The 21,769-nt window shown below is 41.7% G+C and overlaps 1 protein-coding gene across 1 annotated transcript in view; it reads left to right on the top strand.

The window, feature by feature from the left end:
• TMEM170B (transmembrane protein 170B) overlaps nt 1-21,769 on the top strand; it is a 44,711-nt gene that overhangs the window by 7,298 nt on the left and 15,644 nt on the right. The window contains exon 2 of the mRNA XM_075532494.1: nt 16,925-17,095. Within this exon, the coding sequence (XP_075388609.1) occupies nt 16,925-17,095 (171 nt within the window). The remainder of the gene's footprint in view (nt 1-16,924; nt 17,096-21,769) is intronic.

Raw genomic sequence — 21,769 nt, 5'->3', positions numbered from 1 at the left:
AACATTCTACTCTGCATTGTATTCTGGTTACATTTCTTGAAGCAAATGTGCTGCTAAACAGAGATGCTGTAAATAGGCTCATGCTACCAGATACAGTGCTTCAGCAGTTTTTACAGATAATAGTTAATACTCTTTCACACACAGACACCTATGGAATGTACTCTTTTTGTGCTAGGTTCTGTGCTTTCATGCATTTAATGTGATTTTTTTAACAATCCATTTTGTGAGATATTATTTTAGATCTGGACATAGAAATAAAGAGTAACTTGTTTAGATCTGATAGTCAATCAATGAAAACACAATTACCAAAATTGAAATCATGGAAACACATACAATTAGTACAAAAGGCATTTTTGTTATCATAAATAAACTTAGAAATGAAACAGGTCATAGAAGGATGTGTTACAACAGACCAGACTGACAAACAAAAATTAAATACGGTAACGTTTTAAAATTAGAAGTTACTTAGTTCAGCGGTGTCATTTTAGAGATTAAGCAACATCAGCAAAGTGGCCAGGGTGGAATGATGATTTAATGACAGAGACAACCAAACAATTCAGATCCGTAGCCGCGGCCAGCCCTGACTCAGCGACCTGTAGAACAGAGTAGAACTGCTTGCACCAGTAGGGTTTTCAAGGCAGGGATTTTTTTTTTTTATTCAGTGCAGTACATCTTTTGATCTCTTTTCTTTTTTTTAATTAGAAGATGATCTTATTGGAGGCCCTTACAGCCCTAATAACAAGCCATACATCAATTGTATAAAGTATATTTGTATATATTTTATGCAAGCAGGGACTGCCACATCTCTCTTCCAAGAAGTGGCTGGAGGGTGAGTTCAAACTGCTGACCCTCTGATTCTCAACAGAGTGGAGACTAACTACTACTCCGGGGGCTCCTTTGTGGCAGGACTGTTGTTACCTGCCATCCTCACACACAGTTGGTTTTACATTTGAGCCCCTTGTTACAGCCACTGGGCCAATCCATCTTCCTCTTTTTCAATGTCCCTCTACTTTACCAAGGAAGAAGTTCTTGTCCAAGAACTCATTTCTCTTGATAACAGTTCAAGGATTGTGAGACAAAGTCTTGTCATCCTTTCTATAGAGTATTTTGGTTGTACTTTTTTGTTTTTCAGGCAGCTCATGGTACTCTCAAAACTCTTTGCCAACACCTTAATTCAAATGCATAGATCTCCTCTGGTCTTCCTTATTCAGCGTCAAACATTCACATGCATATGGGGTGATTGAAAATACCATGGCTTGGGTCAGGTGCACCCGTAGTCCTCAGACTAACTAACAAAGTTGCTTTTCAACACTTTAAAAAGGTCGTGTGATGGATCAACCAAGTGCAATGTGTTGTTTGATCTCATCACTGCTGCTTCGGTGAGGCTTGATTGTGATCCAAGCAAGATAAAATCCTTCACAACTTCAGTCTTTTCTCCTTGTATCATGATATTACCTGTTGGGCCAGTTAGAAGATTTTTGTTTTCTTTACCTTTAATTGTAATCCATACTAAAGGTTGCAATTTTTTTTAATCTTCATCAGCAAGTGCTTTGAGTCTTCCTCACTTTCAGTAAGCCAGGTTGTGTCATCTGCATATCAAAGCCTTCCTCTAATTGGATAGCACATTCTTCTTCACTTAATCCAGCTTCTTTGATGATTTGCTCAGCATACCGATTGAATAAATGTGAGTTTTTGAGATGAGGCAGAGCTAAGATCCCATTCATTTTTGAGATGAGGCAGAGCTTAGGTCCCATTCCTGACTCCTGATTCTGTGTTTTTCTTCTCTCTCACCAAACGTAAAAGCCAAACTCACTCTATAGGATGGGGTATAATTGCCCCTGTGAGTTTCCAAGACTATTAACTTTTTACTGGAGTAGAAAGTTCCATCTTTCTATCCAGGAGCTACTGGTGGTGTCAAACTGCTAACCTTGCAGGTCATACAGCCCAGCATGTAACCACTGCAAACACCAGGGCTTCTCCATTTTACCCCACAGAGCTTCTTAATCCAAGCAGGGCAGATGGATGGTAAATTTTACATTACTTAGGATGAGTGTGCTAGGTTTTTAATTTTTTTCCCCATTTTTCATCAGCGAGAGTATGAAACAAGTGAATTTACCAAGCAAATATGTTATTGAATATTAATATTTTCTAAAAATTTAACTTGGCATTGTCGATGTTAGTGGTCCTATCAAAGATAGTGGGCCATGTTTTTATATAACCAGTTACCAAAGTCAACAGGCCTTTTTTAATTCTTTTTTTTTTCTTTCCTCCTTCCTGGAAGACCTTGGTGTGGGGATTTCATCCCGCACAGATTAATATCTAGGGCTTGATTGCTGTCACTTACTATTGCCAGAGTTCATGTCTGTGTCAGATCATTTTCTGGTGTGTTTGCAACTCAAGGGATTCCTGAGTAGTTTATTACGATACGTTGCTTCCGCTTCCTGAATGAGAGAAATAAATGGCTTCCTTTCTTTCTCAAATAGTTTTTCTGTCTCTGAGAATATTTTAAATCACCTCCAAATCTTAAGAGTTAATATTGTCTATACATTCTGTTTTATAGATAATGACTTAAAAGAAGAGTCTGGAATTAAATATATTACTTTGTTATACTTTTATTTTCTTCAACTGTTTGGCCTTTGGACCTTGTGTTCTAACCCAAATTTGGTTACTAAGGATTTAGAGAAGAATTTTTATTTAGAACAAGACAGGCCCCTTAGCCCCTGGATAAATACAGAGCCAGGCTTGTGTTGGGCAAGGGAAAAAAAAGCAAAGGCTGATTCCAGACACCTCCCTTCTCTGGGTTAGCAGCAACTGTGGGGCAGGTGTACCCCTCTCTGTTGGTAAGAAGTATTGGGAGACTGGGAATTCAAACTGAAAAGGTTAAAATGGTTTGGATGGGTGTGTATGCACACATACATATTCATATACAAACATGTATATACTCTATACAAACTAAACGTGAATGCCACTATCGAGTTGATTCTGACTAGTAGTGACTATAAACCACTCCTTATCGAGCCAGTCCCCACTTTGAGTGATTTCTGAGGCTGTATATCTTTGAGAGCAGATAGTCTCATCTTTCTCTTTCAGAGCAGTTAGTGTGCTTGAACCACTGACCTTGCCTATACATACACACACACACATACACATGCATATGTATATCACATACTGTACCTATATAAATATTGTATATAAACTATATATCTACAAACAATCAAAATGGGCATGATGCTATGCATACATATGTGCATGTGTGTGTTTATATGTTTGTACTTACATATATTTAGGATGTAATATATACACTATTACAGTTCCCTTTTAGATGTTATAACTGTAAGCTCTTTTAGTGTTACTGTACAGTGTTAGCAAAAAAACACAAGAAAAATGTTGGTATCTCCCTTACAGATTTGGACTTGTTCATATTTCATGCTGGTTTAGCCAAGGGCCTTTAAGTTGTATTCCAAGGCAGGCACGCCTCTACCTATGCCGGTCTGCATTCTAGCTTATTGCCGAGTTAGGGTCCTCTTCCTAAATGCTCTTGTGTAGTAGGTGAATTTATGTAGATGAGGTAATTTCAGGTGTTCATTTCAGGTATTTATGTTTTATAAATGTAGCTGTAAAGATATGTGCTGCTTTTCTGTATTTGTGCCACACATACTTTTTCTTAACTATATGTGAATAATTCCTTCCTATATTATGTTAGGTGCCATTGAACCACTTCCACCTCATGGCACCCCTGTGTACAACAGAACAAAACCCTGCCCGCTCCTGCCCCAGGCTCGCAGTTGTTCTCAGAGTTGAGCTCATCGATATAACCACTGTGTCAGTCCATCTTGTCGAAGATCTTCCTCTTTTTTGCTGTCCTGATACTTTGCCAAGCATGTTGTCTTTCTCTAGGGACTGGTCTCCTGACAACATGTCCAAAGTATGGGAGATGAAGTCTCACCATCCTTTCCTCTAAGGAACATCTGGCTGTGCTTCTTCCAAAACAGACTTGTTTGTACTTTTTGGCAGTCCACAGTACTTTCACTATCCTTCGCCAGCACTTAATTCAAATGTATTGATTCTAAAAAAAAAAAAAGTATTGATTCTTCTGCTGTCTTCCTTATTCAGTGCTCAGCTTTTTATATGCATATGAGATGATTCAAAACACCATGGCTTGGTTCAGGTGCACCCTAATTGTCAAAGTAACATCCTCACTATAACACTGGAGAGAGGTCTTGTGCAGCAGATTTATTGGATTATTGCACAGAGCAAATCAGTAAGTGCAGGTAGGGGGATTTGGAGGAACTCTGGTGATGCAGTTGGGCTGCTAACCAACCCATCAGCCTCTCTGAGGGAGAAAGATATGATAGTCTGTTGCCATACAGATTTAGGGCCTTGGGAACCCCATGGGACAGGTCTCCTGTGTCCTATCAGGCCATTATGTGGTGGTCTTGACTCTATGGCAGTGGGCTTGGCTCATGTTGGCTGTTAGTCAGATTTAACTGCTTGTAAAACTTGATTATAAATAAATCTTATTAAGAAAGATGCTTCTATAATTTCTTTTTAAAATGAAAATTACTATCTCATTAGTTTTTTTTTGTTTTTAACTTATTTGCCATCTTTCCAGGAGCCCGTGAGGTGTACTGAATTACATGTTGAGCTGCTAACTGCAAGGTCAGCAATTCGAATCCATCACTTGCTCTGAAGGGACTGCAATGAGGCTTTCTGCTCCTGTGAAGAGTTAAAGTCTCAGAAACTTCACATAGGATATGAGTCAGAATGGATTTGATGGCCTTGAGTGTTTAGTTGATTTACCATCTCATTATCTTAGAATTTAAAATGTATATCAGCCATCAATAACAAGGCCGAGGTCTAGATGGTTCTTAAATCTAAAGCACTTTCTGGATAAACTTGAGGACTGCTTATGCTATGGTTTTGATTCTCTTATAGTTAATTATCAGAATAGAAATGTATTTATCTTTGTTTAGGGAATAAGATAAGGGAGTAACTCATGAGTAGGAGTCAGCATTACTAAGGGTATTTGTCTGAGGAAAAGGGAGTCTAAACTGGAGAAAGGGATTGGGAAGGAGGAATTGGAACCAGGAAAGGAAATGGGAGTTACAGTCAGTCCGTGGAATGGTCAGTCACAAGAAGTGAGCCCAGACAATGTAACATATTGAATAGTGCCTATATTTATTGAACACCCACTGTTTGTCAGATACCATGCAAGACATTTTGCCTACCTTATCTCTCTATAATTAAACAGACTATATAATTTATCACTTTATTTAATATATACATTTATATCATGTGTGAATGGCTAGTGATGTACTTTTAGGGACCTAGTGTTTTATTAATTCATGGCCATCAAGTCAATGCTGTGGCTCCGCTGTGGGTTTCCAAGAACTCTTTATGGAAATAGAAAGCCTAGTCTTTCTCCCGTGGAGCTACTGGCGGTTTCGAACTACTGACCATGCGAATCACAGCCCAACTTCAAACTAGTACACCACCATTATGGAATAACTCCTTCCTCAAGCTTACTGTCAGAATAATATTGTGGGTGTGACTAGTCTTACCTTATTTTAGCATTGCTAAGTTGTCCTGATTGTGATTTTATTTCTTGATCTTTTGTTTATATCATCCCTTATGTAGGTTAGATTTAATTTTAAGAATTTGTGATAGTTGGAGTTTCATTATTAGTTATTCTCATTGACGTAAAATGGTCATTTTTTAAGGATTCCATATAAGTATCCCATGGAAAAGTAATGGAAAAAATTCTATTATCTTACAAACCCATTTTCCCACTAACTTTTTGAAATCCCCTGTATTATAAGACTGTGAAACATTTTCTTTATATTTGAAGAAATATTTTACATCAGTGTCTAGTTTAAAAAAAGTTACTGACACTATTGTTTTTATATGATGGACATTTTAAGATACTTGAGGGCATACAAGTACTAATTGTATAATTGTTCTGATAAAACTCAGTTATAGATTTAGGTGTTGACATTTGATTTTGTACTTTTACAACTGAATAGTCAGTTATGAGGAATAATAAAATGGCATATTTTAGAAGGATAGCACTGTGGCTTAAATATAATTTTTAAACTATTTTGATTATAAATATGTATAAATTATAACTTAATTTCTTTAAAACATTATATTCTGTTCAGGATATAAGAATTTTCTCTCTAAGAATTTTCTAAGTATTTTCTCTCACTGTATTATATGTATAATATATATATACACATTCATTATAAATTATGTATAATACAACATACAATTTGAAATTATGTAATTACCAAATAAATGGGTGCTTTAGTTTAAGTGGGTAATAAACAGTATTGCCTTACGTTTTAAGAGAGGCAGGTTTAAAGCTTGTTTTGACAGACGCAGCAGAAACTAATACTTTTGTTTTCTTAAGAAGTAGAAATGGATAATGATTAGGTATCTACGATAGCTTTGGCTCTTCAGGAAGACCTGGCCATCTAATTCAGTGAAGCGTTTAGTCAGGAAAGAAACTCTCTTGGCAGTTCCTCTCCCGTCACAGGAGGTCTTGGTGATCTGAAATTGATTTGATGGTGTCTAGCAACAACAAATGTTAAGTGATGCTCAAGTGGATAAAGGCAATTTATTATTAAACCTGGATAAAATGTTAAGAGTGATTAAAGATAGAAGGAAATGTTTTAATTTACTTTCATTTTTAATCTTTCTTAGTACTCATTTCTTTGTGTTAAGCCAAATAAATTTCCATCCATTTCATCCTTCTTTCTGAAGGACTTCCTTCATTTTGCCTTGCTGCAAACGTCTGCTAGTAATGAATTCTTTCTACTAAAATTCCCCTTGGGAAAATATGGCTTTGTTTCATCCTCAGTTTTGAAAAAAATATTTGCCCTGGATATAGATTTCTTTTTACAGATCTTTATCTCTTTTAGTGTTTTAAAGATGCTACTTGGAACTTCAACAGTTTCCAGTGAGAAGTCAGTTATAATTTTTATGTATGTTCCTTTATGCTTGTTAATCTTTGGTCCTGTCTTCTGACTACCTTTAATATTTTCTCTGTATCATTGGCTTTCAGTCATTCGACTATGAGGTGTATAAGTATATGGACTTTTATTATTGCTTGATTGCTTGTTGTTTAGTTTGGATTTGATAACTTTCGTTATTTTTAGAAAATATTTAGTTACTGTCTTTTCAAAACACAGCCTGGTTGGAACAGTGGTTTAGGGCTCAGCTGCTAACTGAAAGGTTGCCAGTTCAAACCCATCATCTGCTCTTTGGTAGAAAGACAGTACGGTTTTTACTTTGTTAAAAATTGGTAGCTTTTGGAATTGTGGCCACTCACTTTGTCCTACTGGGTTGCTAAGAGTTTGAGTTGACTCGATGACAGTAGGTCATCTCTTCAAAGAGCTCTTCCCCTATACCAGTGGGTCTCAACCTTCCTAATGCAGCCACCCCCTTAATACAGTTCCTCAGGTTGTGGTGACCCCCCAACCATAAAATTACTTTTGTTGCTACTTCATAACTGTAGTTTTGTTACTGTTATGAATCCGGCAACCCCTGTGAAAGGGTTGTTCGATCCCCAAAGGGGTTGCGACCCACAGGTTGAGAACTGCTGCTCTATACTTTTATCCATGTGGGACTCTAATTATGTTTAATTTAACCCACTTGAAATTATTTCATAGCTCTTGGATCCATTTAACTTTTTTTTTTTGTTCTCTAATGTTTTTGTTTGTACAATTTCTGTTGGGCTATCTTTAGAGGTAACTGATTTCCATTCCTACACATTTAAAGAAATTCTTCATCTGTTACTTTTTTGTTTCAACTTCTAGCATTCCCATTTCACTAATTCTAAAGACATTCTAACTCTGCTGAAATTCCTTATCTTTTCATACATGTTACCTAACTTTCCTGCTAGATCCTTTTACATACATATTTTAGTTATTTATAAATTTTGTTCTAAAATTTAGGGCTAGTTCTCTTGATTGGTTTATCCTGTGATAATGGGTTGAACTTTGTGTGTGTGTGTGTGTGTGTGTGTGTGTGTGTGTGTGTGTGTGTGCGTGCGTGTTTAGGGTGTAGGACGTTGTATATAAAACAGTAGTAGGCCTCTTCTGTCAGTCTAGTAGTATGAGGATTTGACATAATCCACCCAGAAGTTGAACATGGCTTGAGTTTTGTTGTTGATCGGATGGTCTTCAATACACTGAATTTTAAATTCCTGTAGAACAGTGTTTCCCAAAATGGGCACTGCTACCCCCTACAGGGCACTAGAATGATCCAGGGGGGCTCTAAAAGCAGATAACCTACATGTTAGCGTAGGTTACGGGCTATAGTACAAGAGGTTTTAATTCCAGGGGGCACTGAGTAATTTTTTTCTTTCTTTCTGAAAAGAGGCCAAGTAGAGCCAATCAGTTGGGAACGTCTTGTCCAGAGGCTACTGTGGTTGCTGGTGCTTGGGGTGAGGACTGAGTGCTCCCGGGTTCTTCTCAATGTTAGGATTCCATTGTCAACTTTTCCCTGTATGTACCACAGAAACTCAGCCCCCCAACTCACTGCCTCATAGTCACCCTAAAGGACAGTATAGAACTGCCCCTGTATATTTCTAAGACTAAATTTTTGTGGGAGTAGAAAGCCTCCTCTTTCCCCGGTGAATTGCTGACCTTGCGTTTAGCATTCCAAGTTGTAACCTAGTATACCTCCAGGACTCCTGTTCCACCGAAGAGGACTCCTGTTCCGCCGAAGGGGACTCCTGTGCTCTTGTTTTTCCTCAGTGGTAGACTGCTGGTACTGGCACTTGCTACTTGGCTGCTGGGGGAGCAGGGAGAATTCATTCATTGCTCTGCCCATCCAGTTTCCATCATAGACATACCCTGGGTTCTGAGGTCTGCAGTGTAGCAGCCAAAGTTTCCCTTGTATTTGTGATTGTTCTGAGAAGGAGCTTCCCATTTTACCTCAGCAGTAACAGGCCTTTGCTAAAAATAGGATCGTGGGTCCTGGATGGTTTTTTTGTGCTTCTCCAAGGAGTAGTTGTTTTGGTTTGCCGTTGTCTGCCCTTTTCTCAACTAATGCTGCACTGAGTCATTCTTGTGCCCTGCAATGTCAGAGGGCTTGCTCTTCTCCCAGTGGCGGAAAGCTTTTGCTCCAAGTAAGAAAGAGGCTTCTTACAGTTCCTCAGGACGCCATTGGTTCCTTTTTATAGGCCCATATCACCTGTGGCGACCCTCCCAGTCTCCTGCAGGCCGTCTCTTGGTGCCCAGAGAGCACCTGTGGAAAAGAGTGTGTGATTCAGTGTGAGCGTTCCTGGTGCTTCAAGACCCCAGTTACGCAAGGCTGGTGTGTTACACTGTTAACACCCTGCTACAATAGTTTATATCATCATACCCACCTACATTATGCCCCCCTCTTCATCCGATGGCTTGCGCAGGTGAAACAGTTTTTGTCTTCTCTCCTTTTGGAGAGGCCTGTCCGAACTCTTGGAATTCAAGTAGCTCAGTTGCTTTTCAGCCTTAGCTTACTGATGGGCTAAAAGTTATGATTTTGTAATTCATAGATATTTTTTAATTGTTAGGGTAGAAGTGAGGTTCCTTGAGCTGCATCGTAAAGTCTGATTAAAATATTAAAATTTAAATCTAGTAACAGAGCCATTGTAGTAGTTAGTGATTTTTACTTTCACGAAACAAGCCAGGCGTTTAGAAGAAAAAACACAGCAAGTCCTCCTGATTCTTTTTTAAGAAGTTATTTTTCAGTCATAAGGCCAATGCCTAAATCTCGGCACGAAGTATTCTTAGGGTTGGTCATCTCCTTCCAGTTCTACTTTAACATATCTGTTAGAGTCAATGGTTCGGATAGGGAAATCCAGTGGTATCATTTCCTTATTTCACATCTTTCTATGGGTTCCTATAACTCTCTACTTTCTGGGAAAGTTCACATTCTCTAGGGTACAAAGGACCCTAATAGCTTTTCTCAGTGTAAAACACTTAGATCAGCGGTTCTCAACCTGTGGGGCATGACCCTTTTGGGGGTCAAATGACCATTTCACAGGGTTTGTCTGATTCATAACAGTAGCAAAATTATAGTTATGCAGTAGCAACAAAAGTAATTTTATGGTTGGGGGGATGTCACCACACATGAAGAACTGTATTAAAGGGTCGCTGCATTAGGAAGGTTGAGAACCACTTTTTAGATCATCCATCGCCTCATTCCTCCACTCAAACCACCGAATCCATTGATGCTGAGTGGAATTCTGGCCCAGAGCAACCCTATTAAGTTTCTGAAGCTGGAAATATTTACAGAAGCAGACTGCTGCATGTTTCTCTCTCAGAGCAAACAGCTGGTGACTTTGAACCTTAGACCTTCTGCTTCATAGCCGAGTACTTAATCGCTGCACCACTAGAGTTCCTTCATCTTGCCACACTTTCTCTCATATTCCTTGGCTTTTGCCAAACCAGACTGTTCGCAGTTTCAGATTCTGTTTTGTACACAAGCCCATGGTTTGAGCATCGTGTGTTAGAGCAGCGGTTGCCCACCCTTGGCTGTATCCCTGGGAAGCTTGGACATGCTCGGATGCTAGACCATATTGCAGACCAACTAAGCTAGGAGAGTCAGGCATCATTGCTTATTCTGCCTCTCCCAAGTGATGCCAATGTGCAGCCAGTATTTAAAATTACCTTATTTCCCCGTCTTCATCCCATTACAACGGTTATAAACACGCAAAGTGTGCTTGATAGTATTTGTAAGGACTGTGGCTATAATGTTCGGTGGGGGTACTCATAGAGTAACCTTGCTCTCAGGAAAATGTATCGAAATCATCTAGGCCAGGAGTCAGCAAACTTTTTTTGGATAGGGTCACTAATCTAGCTAGTCGTGTAGTAAACCTGGCTTTGTGGAACATTTTGGTTTATTAACAACTACTGATCTCTTCAACTGTAGACAGAAAGTAGCTGTGTTGTTGTGGTTAGGCGCCATCAAGTCCGTTCCAGCTCATAGTGACTCTGCGTACAGCAGAATGCAGGCTGCCCGGTCCTGTGGGGTCCTCACGTTATTATCCTATATGAGCCCACGGCAGCCCCGGCGTCCGTCCTTCTTGTTGGAGGTTTCTCTTTTTGTTGTTGCTCTGCTGCTTTATGACGTATGATGTCGTTCTCCATGGTCTCATCTTTCCTGACATGTCCATGGTGTGTGAGCGGAGCACTCTGGCCATACTTCTTCCAGGACAGATGTGTTTGTTCTCTTGGCAGTCCATGGGACTTTCAGCAGTCAATGCATTGATTCTTCTTTGGTGTTCCTTAGTGTCCAACTTCTTCAGTGTCCAACTTCCATATGCATGTGAGGAGAATACTGTGGCCTGGGTCAGGCACCCTGTAGTCCTCAAAGAACCTCCTTGCTTCTCAATAGCAATAGATTCACCCAGTGCAGTGAGTCTTTTGACCCCTCTACTGCTGCTCCCATGAGCATGGATAGTGAATCCAAGCAAGATGAAACCTCTCACAACTTCAATCTTATCTCCATGTATCATGATATTCCCTGTGGTCCTGTTGTGAGAATTTTGTGTTTCTCCACATTTAATTGTAATTCATACTGAGGGCTATAATTCTTGATCTTCATCGGCAAGTGCTTGAAGGCCTCCTCACTTTCTTCATCAACAAGGTGGTATCATGTGCATATGAAACGTTGCTGTAAACCTTCTTCCAATCCTGAGGCCACGTTCTCCTTCAGGTAGTCGGGCATCTCTGATGATGTTCTCGGCACCCAGACTGACTGACTAATGACAGGGAGGGGATGCAACCCTGATGCACACCTTTCTGGATTTTAAGCCATGTAGGATTCTCCTGTTTTGTTCACACAACTGCCTCTTGATCCATGTGCGGTATTTCTTAGACATCTAGAAAAATTCATTTCTCCAAAACAGTTTTGTTCAAGGACCGAAAACAAAGCTCATAAGATAATTTTTGGGTGACTTGGCAACCAGGGCCTATGAAAGAAGCAGCTTGGGAACAGCTCGATTTCTAGCGTTTGGAGGCTGGGGAGAAATATGACAACTCTTCGCGTTCCTTCCTTAACAAAAAGTAAACAAGTATACAGCAGCAATAAAGCCCAAACCAGGTTAAGGTCCAGATCATGGCCAGCTTTGAGTGGGAAAAATGAGACCAGCCAAGGCAGACAGCCTTCTTCCAGTGGATTTAGGTGACTGTCCAGAGGGAAGCTTCAGAGTTCTGTTGTTTCGTTTTGTCTTTTCTTGACACTAGCCAAGTATCCCCCGGCTTCCTCCTTTTATTATCGAATAAGCATTAGGCTTTTAACGGAAAGGTCTGTGGTTCAAACCCACCAGCCAGTCTGCAGGAGCAAGATGAAGCAGTCTACCCCTATGCGCATGTGCAATCCCAGAAACCCATGCGGGGTCGCGGTGAGTTAGAATCACAGGATGGCAGTGGGTTTGGATAATTGCTAGAAGGTTGGATTCAGTGGCAGGTGGGTGGAAAGAGAACACTGGACCTCCAGGTTTGTCTTAGCTGCACCACCGTAACAATGTAAAAAAGAAAAGCCCGTGGTACTGGCTTCTCAGTAAGGAGCGCTGGCGACACTGGCCTAGACATTGGGCTGCTGACTGCAAAGCCATTGGTTCACATTCAACCATCTGGGGAGAGAAAGATGTGGCTGTCTCCTTCTGCAGAGATTTACAGCCTGCCCCCCCCCCTCCGGAGCACTCCACTCTGCCTGTGGGGTCCCAAGGCGGTGGAACTGACTCAGTGCCTGTGGGGGAGCCGCTTAGTAACTTCTCCTTCCTCGGTTCTTGTCTCCTTTGAGGAGCTGTGTTTCTTCTTACCGGAACTAGTCCACCAGGTTCTGTTGACTTGCCAGTGGTGAGTGATAGGCTAGGCACATCTCCTGGCACAGTGCATCAAGCAATTCACAGGTCCTGTTCACTGACTGAGGGATTCGGGGATGCAAAACCATATTGAGTTGTAAGTAACTCATCAGCTGTGAGTTTGATTTTGGCTTTTTAGTAGTGCAGTGGTTAAAGCACTCAGCTATTTCCCTAAAAGCCTGTGATTCAAATCCATCAGCCGCGTACTTCTGTAAAGATTTACGGCTTTGAAAATCCTATGGGCCGGTCTACACAGCATAGGGGCCCGATGAGTTGGCATCAGTGTGATGACAGTGGGTTTGCATTTGATTAGAGAGTAAATACTGAGTACAAATAGCAGGTACCATCCTTTGGCCTAGAGAATATTTGCACAGGAGGATAATTTTCAAGGTGATACCTACATTTTTGAGGCTCAACTCTCATATGTAAAAAACCCTGATCTGAATTCATGTAAATAAAGACTTTTATTATAGAATGCACTGTATATAAGAAATTGTCTTCATTCATGAGGCATGAGAATCAAGGCCAGCTAAAATTGGTTGTTCTGAGACAGGCTGGTCTCTGCCCTGCCACACCCATTACTGCTGATAGCACTCTACCTCTCTGCAGGGTTCCTTAGTTCTTTAGAGTGGCCACACAGAGCTCACAAAAGTTGGCTTATTATGGAAGTACCAGGTTCCACCTGGGGATGAGGAGCAACGATAAAGTAACAGGAGCAACTTGGAATGAGTGTCCGGAAGCACACAGGAAAGGCCTGGTAGGCTCTTCTAAACTAGCGAGCACATTCCGCCATTCTTCAACCTGGACATGGCTCTCAGTTACATTCTGCTGTCAGGCTTCCTGCCAGCTCTTAGCCAGTGTAGCAGCCTTCTTAGCTCTCTGAGCTCTTCCCTGCCGCCATACCTCTGCTGGCTGACCTCCCTGCCCTCAGCCTCCCCACTGCTGACTGGCTGGGATCCTAGCCAGTGTTAGCAGCTTCAGGACCACGCTCCTTTCTCAGGACACTGCTTCTCTGTCAGCTCAGGGCATCTCCAGCAGCTTAGCTGTCAGCAATCTCAGCTAAAAAAGAGCAAAAACCAAACCCAACCCACTGTCATTGAGTCAATTTTGATTCTTAGTGACCTCAGTGGGTTTCCGAGGCTGTCAATTTTTACAGGAACAGAAAAACCTCATCTTTCTCCCAGGGATTCCAACTGCTGACCCTGCTGTTAGCAGCCCATTGTGTAATCCACTAGCCACTACTTGCAGTCATTTTTTTTTTTAAACCTGGCAGAGTTATCTGTGTCCCAAAGGACATATACTCTTCTCATGGCTCCTACCAAGGAAGAGGCTTCTTAAACCTTCACATTTCAACCACTTAAAAAATAAAATAAAATCACTGCCATCAAGTTGATGCTGACGCCTACCAACCTATAAGACAGCGTAGAACTGCCCCAGTGAGTTTCTGAGACAGTAAAACCTTACAGGAGTAGAAAGCAGAGCGGCTGGTGGTTTCGAACTGCTGATCTTATGGTTAATGCACACCTACCACGCCACTAGGGGTCCTTTGAACCACTTATATATCTTTAATTCTTACCAGTTGCAAGGTGATCAGAATTTAACCAGTCTTCAGAGATGATTCTCCCTTGGGCATAGTTGCCACCCTCCAGGCTAGGAAGCATTCTGGGAGGGCCCCCTATTGCTTTTCGAAAGAAGAGGCAAAGGAAACAGCTCTTTAGGCTTCAGAAGAACATCTCCCAAGTAATTTTTTACAAAGAGTCAAAAAAAGCTCATGACAGCACACAAGGAAATTGGGATGTTTCATTGATTCCCAGGACAGTAATGCAGCCGGGCCTTAGAAATCACTGAAGTCAGGACTTGGTCATCTCTCTCATCTTGATGTAATGGATCTGTTTTTCTTTCTATATCATGGCTTTCACCATTCATTGATGAAATGACCACACACGTCTGAGGCTCTCAGCTTTAGCGCCCCCAAACTATGGAGCCTCTCTAACTACAACTCCTTAATTCCCAGGGAAGGGAACCCCTGTTCCTTCTCTCCTTCACCACAATAGGACCAGAGACTGAGTCACTGCAAGGGCAAAGTACCATGGGAATGAAGCGGCTTAATTGGGAGGCAATGGGGTATCCAGAAGAAAAGGGAAGAAATGCTAGAGAAACTGCCTGCAGAGGTGCCTCGGTGGGGCTAGACAAGGCTCCCTGCAAGGGGCGGGAGGTGGGGTGGGGTGGGGTGTCAGGGGCGGGCCTGGAGCAGTATCAGCTGGCTCCACAAGCAGCAGAAGCCTGACCAGCGGAAATGCTCGCTGCCCTACAAGGCCAAGCGCCAGTGAGGGGCGCTGGCCCTGACCCACTGCCTGCCCTGGCTGCGCGCATGGCCCTCCCCAGGCCCCTGCCCGCCCTCCCCCTCCCTCCCAGAGCTCCAGGCAGAGAGCCCAGGGCCAGCCAGGCAGCCCCTTATGCTCAGGAAGCTGCACTGGGGGCGTGGCTACCCCACAATGTGCTGTGGGGCGGCAGGCCCTGCCCTCTAGCGGTGGGCAGCAGATATATTTTATTTATCCGAGAAGTCTATTTTGGGGGCTTCAGCCCATCGCCATGGCTGTGTTGACATAGCTGGCTTCCAGCTCCGCTGTCGATGGTCCTGGTGGGTTAGTTGGTCGCGGTGGGGGGGTGGGGTGTAAAAGGGGCGCACGTGCTGCGCCATCGCCCAGTTTGCCTGACTGTCTTGAGGGTGCTAGCTGCCTCTTTATCCCTGGGCAAGCACCCACATGACAACGTAGCTGAGCAGCCCTGGGAGTCTCCTTCCCCACCCCCTACCCCCATTTGAGAGAAGTGTTTCAGGCTAGTGGGTGGCCTGGCTTGTAATTACCCCCGGTGGCCGTGAGGCCAAGCCCTCGCCCTTCAGTTTTGTGGTCCTGCCTTCAGGCCTCCCTCTGCTCAGGTCCCTATCCCTGCGGCCAGGGCGCTCCAAGGCGCCTATGCCCCGCCCCTCAGCATTACCTTGTCTCCCTCCTAGCTGAGAGGGCTGCTTACAGGGTGTTGGTCCCAGTCTTATACAGGCTGCCTCTGCCTCTGCCTCTGCAGGACACCCTGCCAGATGGGGGCAACAGGGCTGAGACAGCCAGGTTGATCCCTTGCTCCCTGGGCGCCTGATGCCTGGGTCCAGCATTGCCTCTGGATCACAGACCCCCCCCCACCTCATTGCCCCACCCTCTAGGCTAGGAAGCATTCTGGGTCCAGCATTGCCTCTGGATCACAGACCCCCATCCCCCCACCTCATTGCCTCTCCCAGATGACTTCGAAGGTGACTCACCAGCCTCCTTTTATGTTCATAGTGGCGGGGGAAGGGGGGTATCCATCCAGGAGGTGTGGGTGACTGCCCACCCTGGGCTGTGCACAGCCTGACCTCTTTGTAAATATCAGATCAGTGAATGAATAAAACTCTGAAGCAAAAACAAGAAAAGAAAATGCCTGCAGATTAGTTTCAGTAAACAGTCTGCTGAATATTTCTGGATAAAGGACTACTAAGTGATAAGAGTCCCAGCATTGAAAAGAAAAACCATCTGATTCTTTAGTCTAAAATGTTGAGGTCCTAGAGGAACATTGTCTGAAATCCTTAAAATTATAAAAGATAGTGAACTAATTGATTCCAGAGATGATGTGTATTCGGGTTCTTTTGGGGGAGGGATGTTTTGCTGTGGTCACTTTGGTCATCTCTTTTAGTGTAGAAAAGGGAAAACGGTATCAAACAGCAGTTAATTAATGTACATAATTCCGAGAGGTTTTCATGTGCTATACCACGGGTTTATTGGTAAATGGATACTGGTTAGCTAAATAATGGAGTCATCAATGGAAATTTGAATACAGCTTTAACCCTCCAAAGTTGTGGAGTTAATTATTTCTCCATCAAACATTACTGATGATGGTAGTGATTAGAATTTCTTTAGTTCTCTGTGTCAGGGACTTTGCTAGGCTTTCTCATTTTCCCAAATCACATATGCTCATTATTTGCTGAACCAAATTAATTTAGATGTATGTCGGCAGAATTCCTAACATTTTCCCTTTTTCTTTCAGAGATGTGGTACTGGATCTTCCTCTGGGCCCTCTTCTCCTCTCTGTTTGTCCACGGTGCTGCCGGCGTGTTGATGTTTGTCATGCTGCAGAGGCACAGGCAGGGGCGTGTGATCTCTGTCGTTGCCATCAGCATTGGATTTCTGGCTTCTGTAACTGGAGCAATGATTACTAGTAAGTTGCCTTTGGCTTGTTTGAGGCTATCATTTTATATGTGCAAGTGCTTTTGGTAAATGAATTCTTGTTGAAAATGTAACAATTCTTATTGCAAATGTAATCTTTCGTGTGGGCTCTTTTCAGCATTTTATACACCTCACCTCAGATGAGGACAGTGTTCTCTTGAACATAAGATATATATGCATATATCCATATCTGTATGTAAGAGCTTTCATTTGAACATACGATTTGTGTAATTCTATATAAAGACTAAGATTGTGTGGGATATAAAAAAAGTTATTAAAAATAGCGAGGAAAAAAGTGATTCAGTGGTAAAATAGTGTAATTTGTTTTAAAGGAGTTCACTATTTAGTAAAGAAGAAAGGTAGCTACAAAAATGACCATATAATTGTTATTAAAAAAAAGTAGGTATAGTATAGACGCTTTAGGCTTTTGACTCTTGTTAAGAGCTTCAATCTAAGAAACGCCCTGGGGCAGTTCTGCTGTGTTCTACAGTGTCACTGTGAGTTAGAGTTGATTTGATGGCAGTGAGCTTGGATTTTTGGTTTGATCTAACCTTTGGTCTTTGAAGTCATCTGTGATTGTAAAATGCAGTCACACATAATTAACTCTATATAGACAATTATAAGGGCACAGCCTCCCCTTGCTCATTTGAAATTCGCCATTGAGAGTATCCTCTAGTTATTTGCAAGAATTCTACTATCCTGCCTCGTGTGCTTTTCTTGCGAGTCCCTCAGGCTCATTCCTTCTGGCCTTCTCCTTTGCACGCGATACTTAGGCCATGTCTTTAACGTTCGGTTCACATAGCTGCCTCTGCTTGTTTCTGCCTTTCGTTGAGCCAGGTCTTAGATTTACCCTGTTGATTCTGGAAGGTGCCAGAGCACCAGCATTCACATGGCTGTGCCCCGAACTGGCTGCTTCCTGGGCTGCCGTTGGTTCTGCCATTGCCAGTGAATGATAGAGGTGTCTCTGGCTGTTGACTTCTGGCCCTGGGTTAGCCCACTCCTCCCACTACCTCTGTTCAGCAGGGACTTCTTCATTTCCAGTTGGCTCTGAGCTCTGGAGCTGAGCGGGCATATTTTTCTTTTCCAGGCCAAAGGCTTCCCTTCTTTTACGCCGCAGGGTCCCCTTTTCCCAAGATGATGGATACACCTTACCTTCAGATGAAAACCTGCTCTCCTCTCTCTGGGGTTGATCTGTCTCTGATGAAATACTTGTGAAAGTTGTCCGTTTTCTCATCTTTTCTCCATTTGCTACTTCTTTTTCTCTGTTGTATCATGTTTGGGGTTTTTTGGTGCTGCTGCAATAAACCTGCAACATTATCGTGCGGCACCCCTCATGCTGTAGGTCAGGCCGCTGGCATCAAGTCAATAAGAAGATTGTATACTTTTGCTTATGTTAATTCTTCACACTGATGATTGTGTTATGACACGCTGTGTAGTGACTTTTAAAAATGACATTGTACAATTTTACTGATATAGAGAAATACTGTTAGGTTTTATAGGTTGAGCTTATGAAAGAGTAACCAAACAAGAAATTAGTTCTTTGGAAGGCTAATAAGATGGACAGACCTTTGGCAAACTAAGAAAAAAGAGAAAGCACAGAAAATGAACATAATACAAAAATTAACTATTGACCCAATAGAAGTTCAAAAATAAAAATTTAGGAATAACTCTATATATTCTTAAATATAAATATAAAAATAGGATAATAAGTATTAAAAAAATTCAAGTGGTACTCAAAGACCCTCATAAAAATCCTAAGAATGCAAAGATAATCCATTTCAAAAACATGTGTCTGTAGTCAATATAAACCTCAAAATGTGAATTTCATATACTTCTCATAAGCTAAAAATTATTCTTTTGATTTTCTTTCATCCTTTTCCTATTCTTAACCCAAGTGTGCTACCAAAACAGGTGATGGGTTAGATTTGGCACATGGATCATAGTGACTCCTGATCGGACAACACACACAGACACAACCAACAAACTGTTAATGCGAATGCTACCTTTATTGCTTGTCTCCTCTCAGAAAATATGCGGGGCAAATCATATCCCTTTTCACTGATCACACGTCTCTCTGGGGCACTTTGTTGTTGTATGTTGAATGCTTATGTCCACGGATGTCTTTTCTCCCATGCTTCCTTGCCCTTGTAGATTTGCATCTTTTTCTCAGTGCCACATCAACTCACCAGGCTTGGTTTCATTCAGCGCATGCATTCAGTTTTACTGTGACATTCTTCCCTGGCTCCTTAATACTTTTAGGCGTCTTTCCTGATTTCTAGTCGATTCTGCCATGGCTTACAATGGCAGTTTCAAATATAACGATTCCAAGGACCCTGCCCCACTTCTCTCCTCTTCATAAATATTTTGCCCTCATATTTCACTACAAAAACAAAGATCATAATGTTTGTGCACTTTCATCTGATTCTTCTTCTTCAGTTAAACGACTCCTTAGCCAAAGAGCAAAGAAAAACACAAACTGGGGGAAATATTTATTAATATATAGGGGTAAAAAGATTAATATCTAAACTATATTTTAAAACATTTGGATCAAATAAAATAATCATGTACCATAATGGAGAAGCAGAGAAAAGATTGGAAAAGCATTTCATGGAGCTAGAAACTCAGTTGGCTAATGATAGGTAAATAAAAGCTCAATCACATTAATTATCAGGAAAGTGCAAGCTAATCACTGAAATAACATTTCTCGTGCACCAGATTAAAGCACACACAGACATACATGCATGCACATGCACAAATAGGAAAGGGGACAAGTGAATAAAACATTGGATGAGGAGGATTTAGAGGAACAGGAGTGTAAATTGGCATAACTGCTTGAAAAATAATTTGGTATTTTGTAGCAACAGTTCAAATTTCTCATATCACAGAACCCAGCACTTTTACTTGTTCTTGATGCGGACAAATTTTTGATTGCATACATGTGCCAGGGGTTATGTAGCAGCACGATTTGTGAGTGCAAAGAATCATACATAAATAAGTGTTCATCCGCAGTAGCCTGGTTAAATAAATTATAGTATATTCAAACTGAGAACTCTATACAGCAGTGAAAATGAAGGAATTTCACCTACCGTCTGTGAATTGATATCCCATGCTCTGACACATTTATGACAATAATAAAAGTCTGCTCACCAAGTACTGTGTGCATTAAGCAATGTAGGTGGCAGTAACAAATGGTGGGGAGGTCCAGAGTGATACTGGCTATGATGGTCAAGATGCTGTTTCAACCTGACTAGGTCATCGCTTCTAGTGTTTGGCAGTTAAGTAATGGTGTAATTTAGCAGTTATGTAACAATGAAATTTGGGCACTATGTAATAAGGTGACCAGACGTCCCGCTTTTTAACAATTTTTCCCGCGTCCAGCAGCATTTCTAAAAAGTCCCGATTTTTGGAAAGGATGCACGACAAGCTAGGGTATACGGTTTTCAGCTGCCATGTGGCTTTTTTGTCAGGATAGGAGTTTTATCAATGGTGTCCCGCTTTACCAGTGTTAAAATCTGGTCACCTTACTATGTAGTGATGGAATTGGCAAGCTGCCTAATCATGAAATTCAGCACTTAGAGAATGGTGTACTCTGGCAGTGCTATAATGATGTGGGAGGCCTGGTGGCACCGTAGTAGAGTGCTCCCCTGCTAACTGAAAGATCCGTGGTTTGAACTCACCAGCCACTCAGAGGCAGAAAGATGTGTGGCAGCCTTCTGCGTTAGCAGGATGATTACTGTCTTGGGAACCCTAGGGCAGTTTTATTCTGTCCTTTAGGGTTGCTGCGAATTGGAATCTGCTTGATCCGCAATGAGTTTCTTTGGGTAATATTGTGGCTTTTGTCCCTCACTTGGCGACCGATTTGATGTGGCCATTCTCCATTTTCACATAACACTGATTGTCAATAGTAACCTGGTCTCTGCAACTGAACCATGCTGATAAAGTGAAGAATAGGAGCCCCGGTGGCAAACTCATTGGGCTGCTAACTGCAGGGTCAGCAGTTTGAAACCACCAGGCACTCCCCAGGAGCAAGACAGGTCTCTCTTGTAAATAGTTACAGTCTTGGAACCTGAAATGGGCAGTTCTGTCTTGTCCTAATGGGTCGATATGAGTCAGTGTGACTCAGTGGCAGTGAATTTTGTTTGGTTTAAGGTGTGTAACTACTTAAAACAACATAAGTAAATTTCAGGGACATGATTTTGAGCAAATATTCTAGAATAAGGCTTATGTTTAATGTATTTTATGTAAAATTTAAATATGTATGCGATTAACATAAATTGTGATGGATGAGCAGTACCAAATTCAGGGAAAGCATGAGACATGATTTAACAGTTGAGGAGGGGCACCCTGGGAATATCAATAGACAGGAGGTTCTTTTCCGTCGGATACTTTTGAGCTTGTAGTTATTATTGTAATCTATAATATTTTCTAGAACTCTGTATATTTTATAGATACTCAGCTTGTAGTTATTATTGTAATCTATATTATTTTCTAGAACGCTCTGTATTTTGTAGATACTCATATACATAAATACTCACATATATAAACCCAAACCAGACTGAGTTAGTGCTGACTCATAGACTTCCTGTGGGTTTCCGAGGCTGTAACTGTTTATCGGAGTCGAAAGCCCAGTGGATGTCCTGTGGAGTTGCTGTTGTTTTCAAACTGC

Source organism: Tenrec ecaudatus, chromosome 1, assembly GCF_050624435.1.
Source record: "Tenrec ecaudatus isolate mTenEca1 chromosome 1, mTenEca1.hap1, whole genome shotgun sequence".
In the NCBI taxonomy this organism is placed as follows: Eukaryota; Metazoa; Chordata; class Mammalia; order Afrosoricida; family Tenrecidae; genus Tenrec; species Tenrec ecaudatus.
This window is presented reverse-complemented; position numbering and strand designations above follow the sequence as displayed.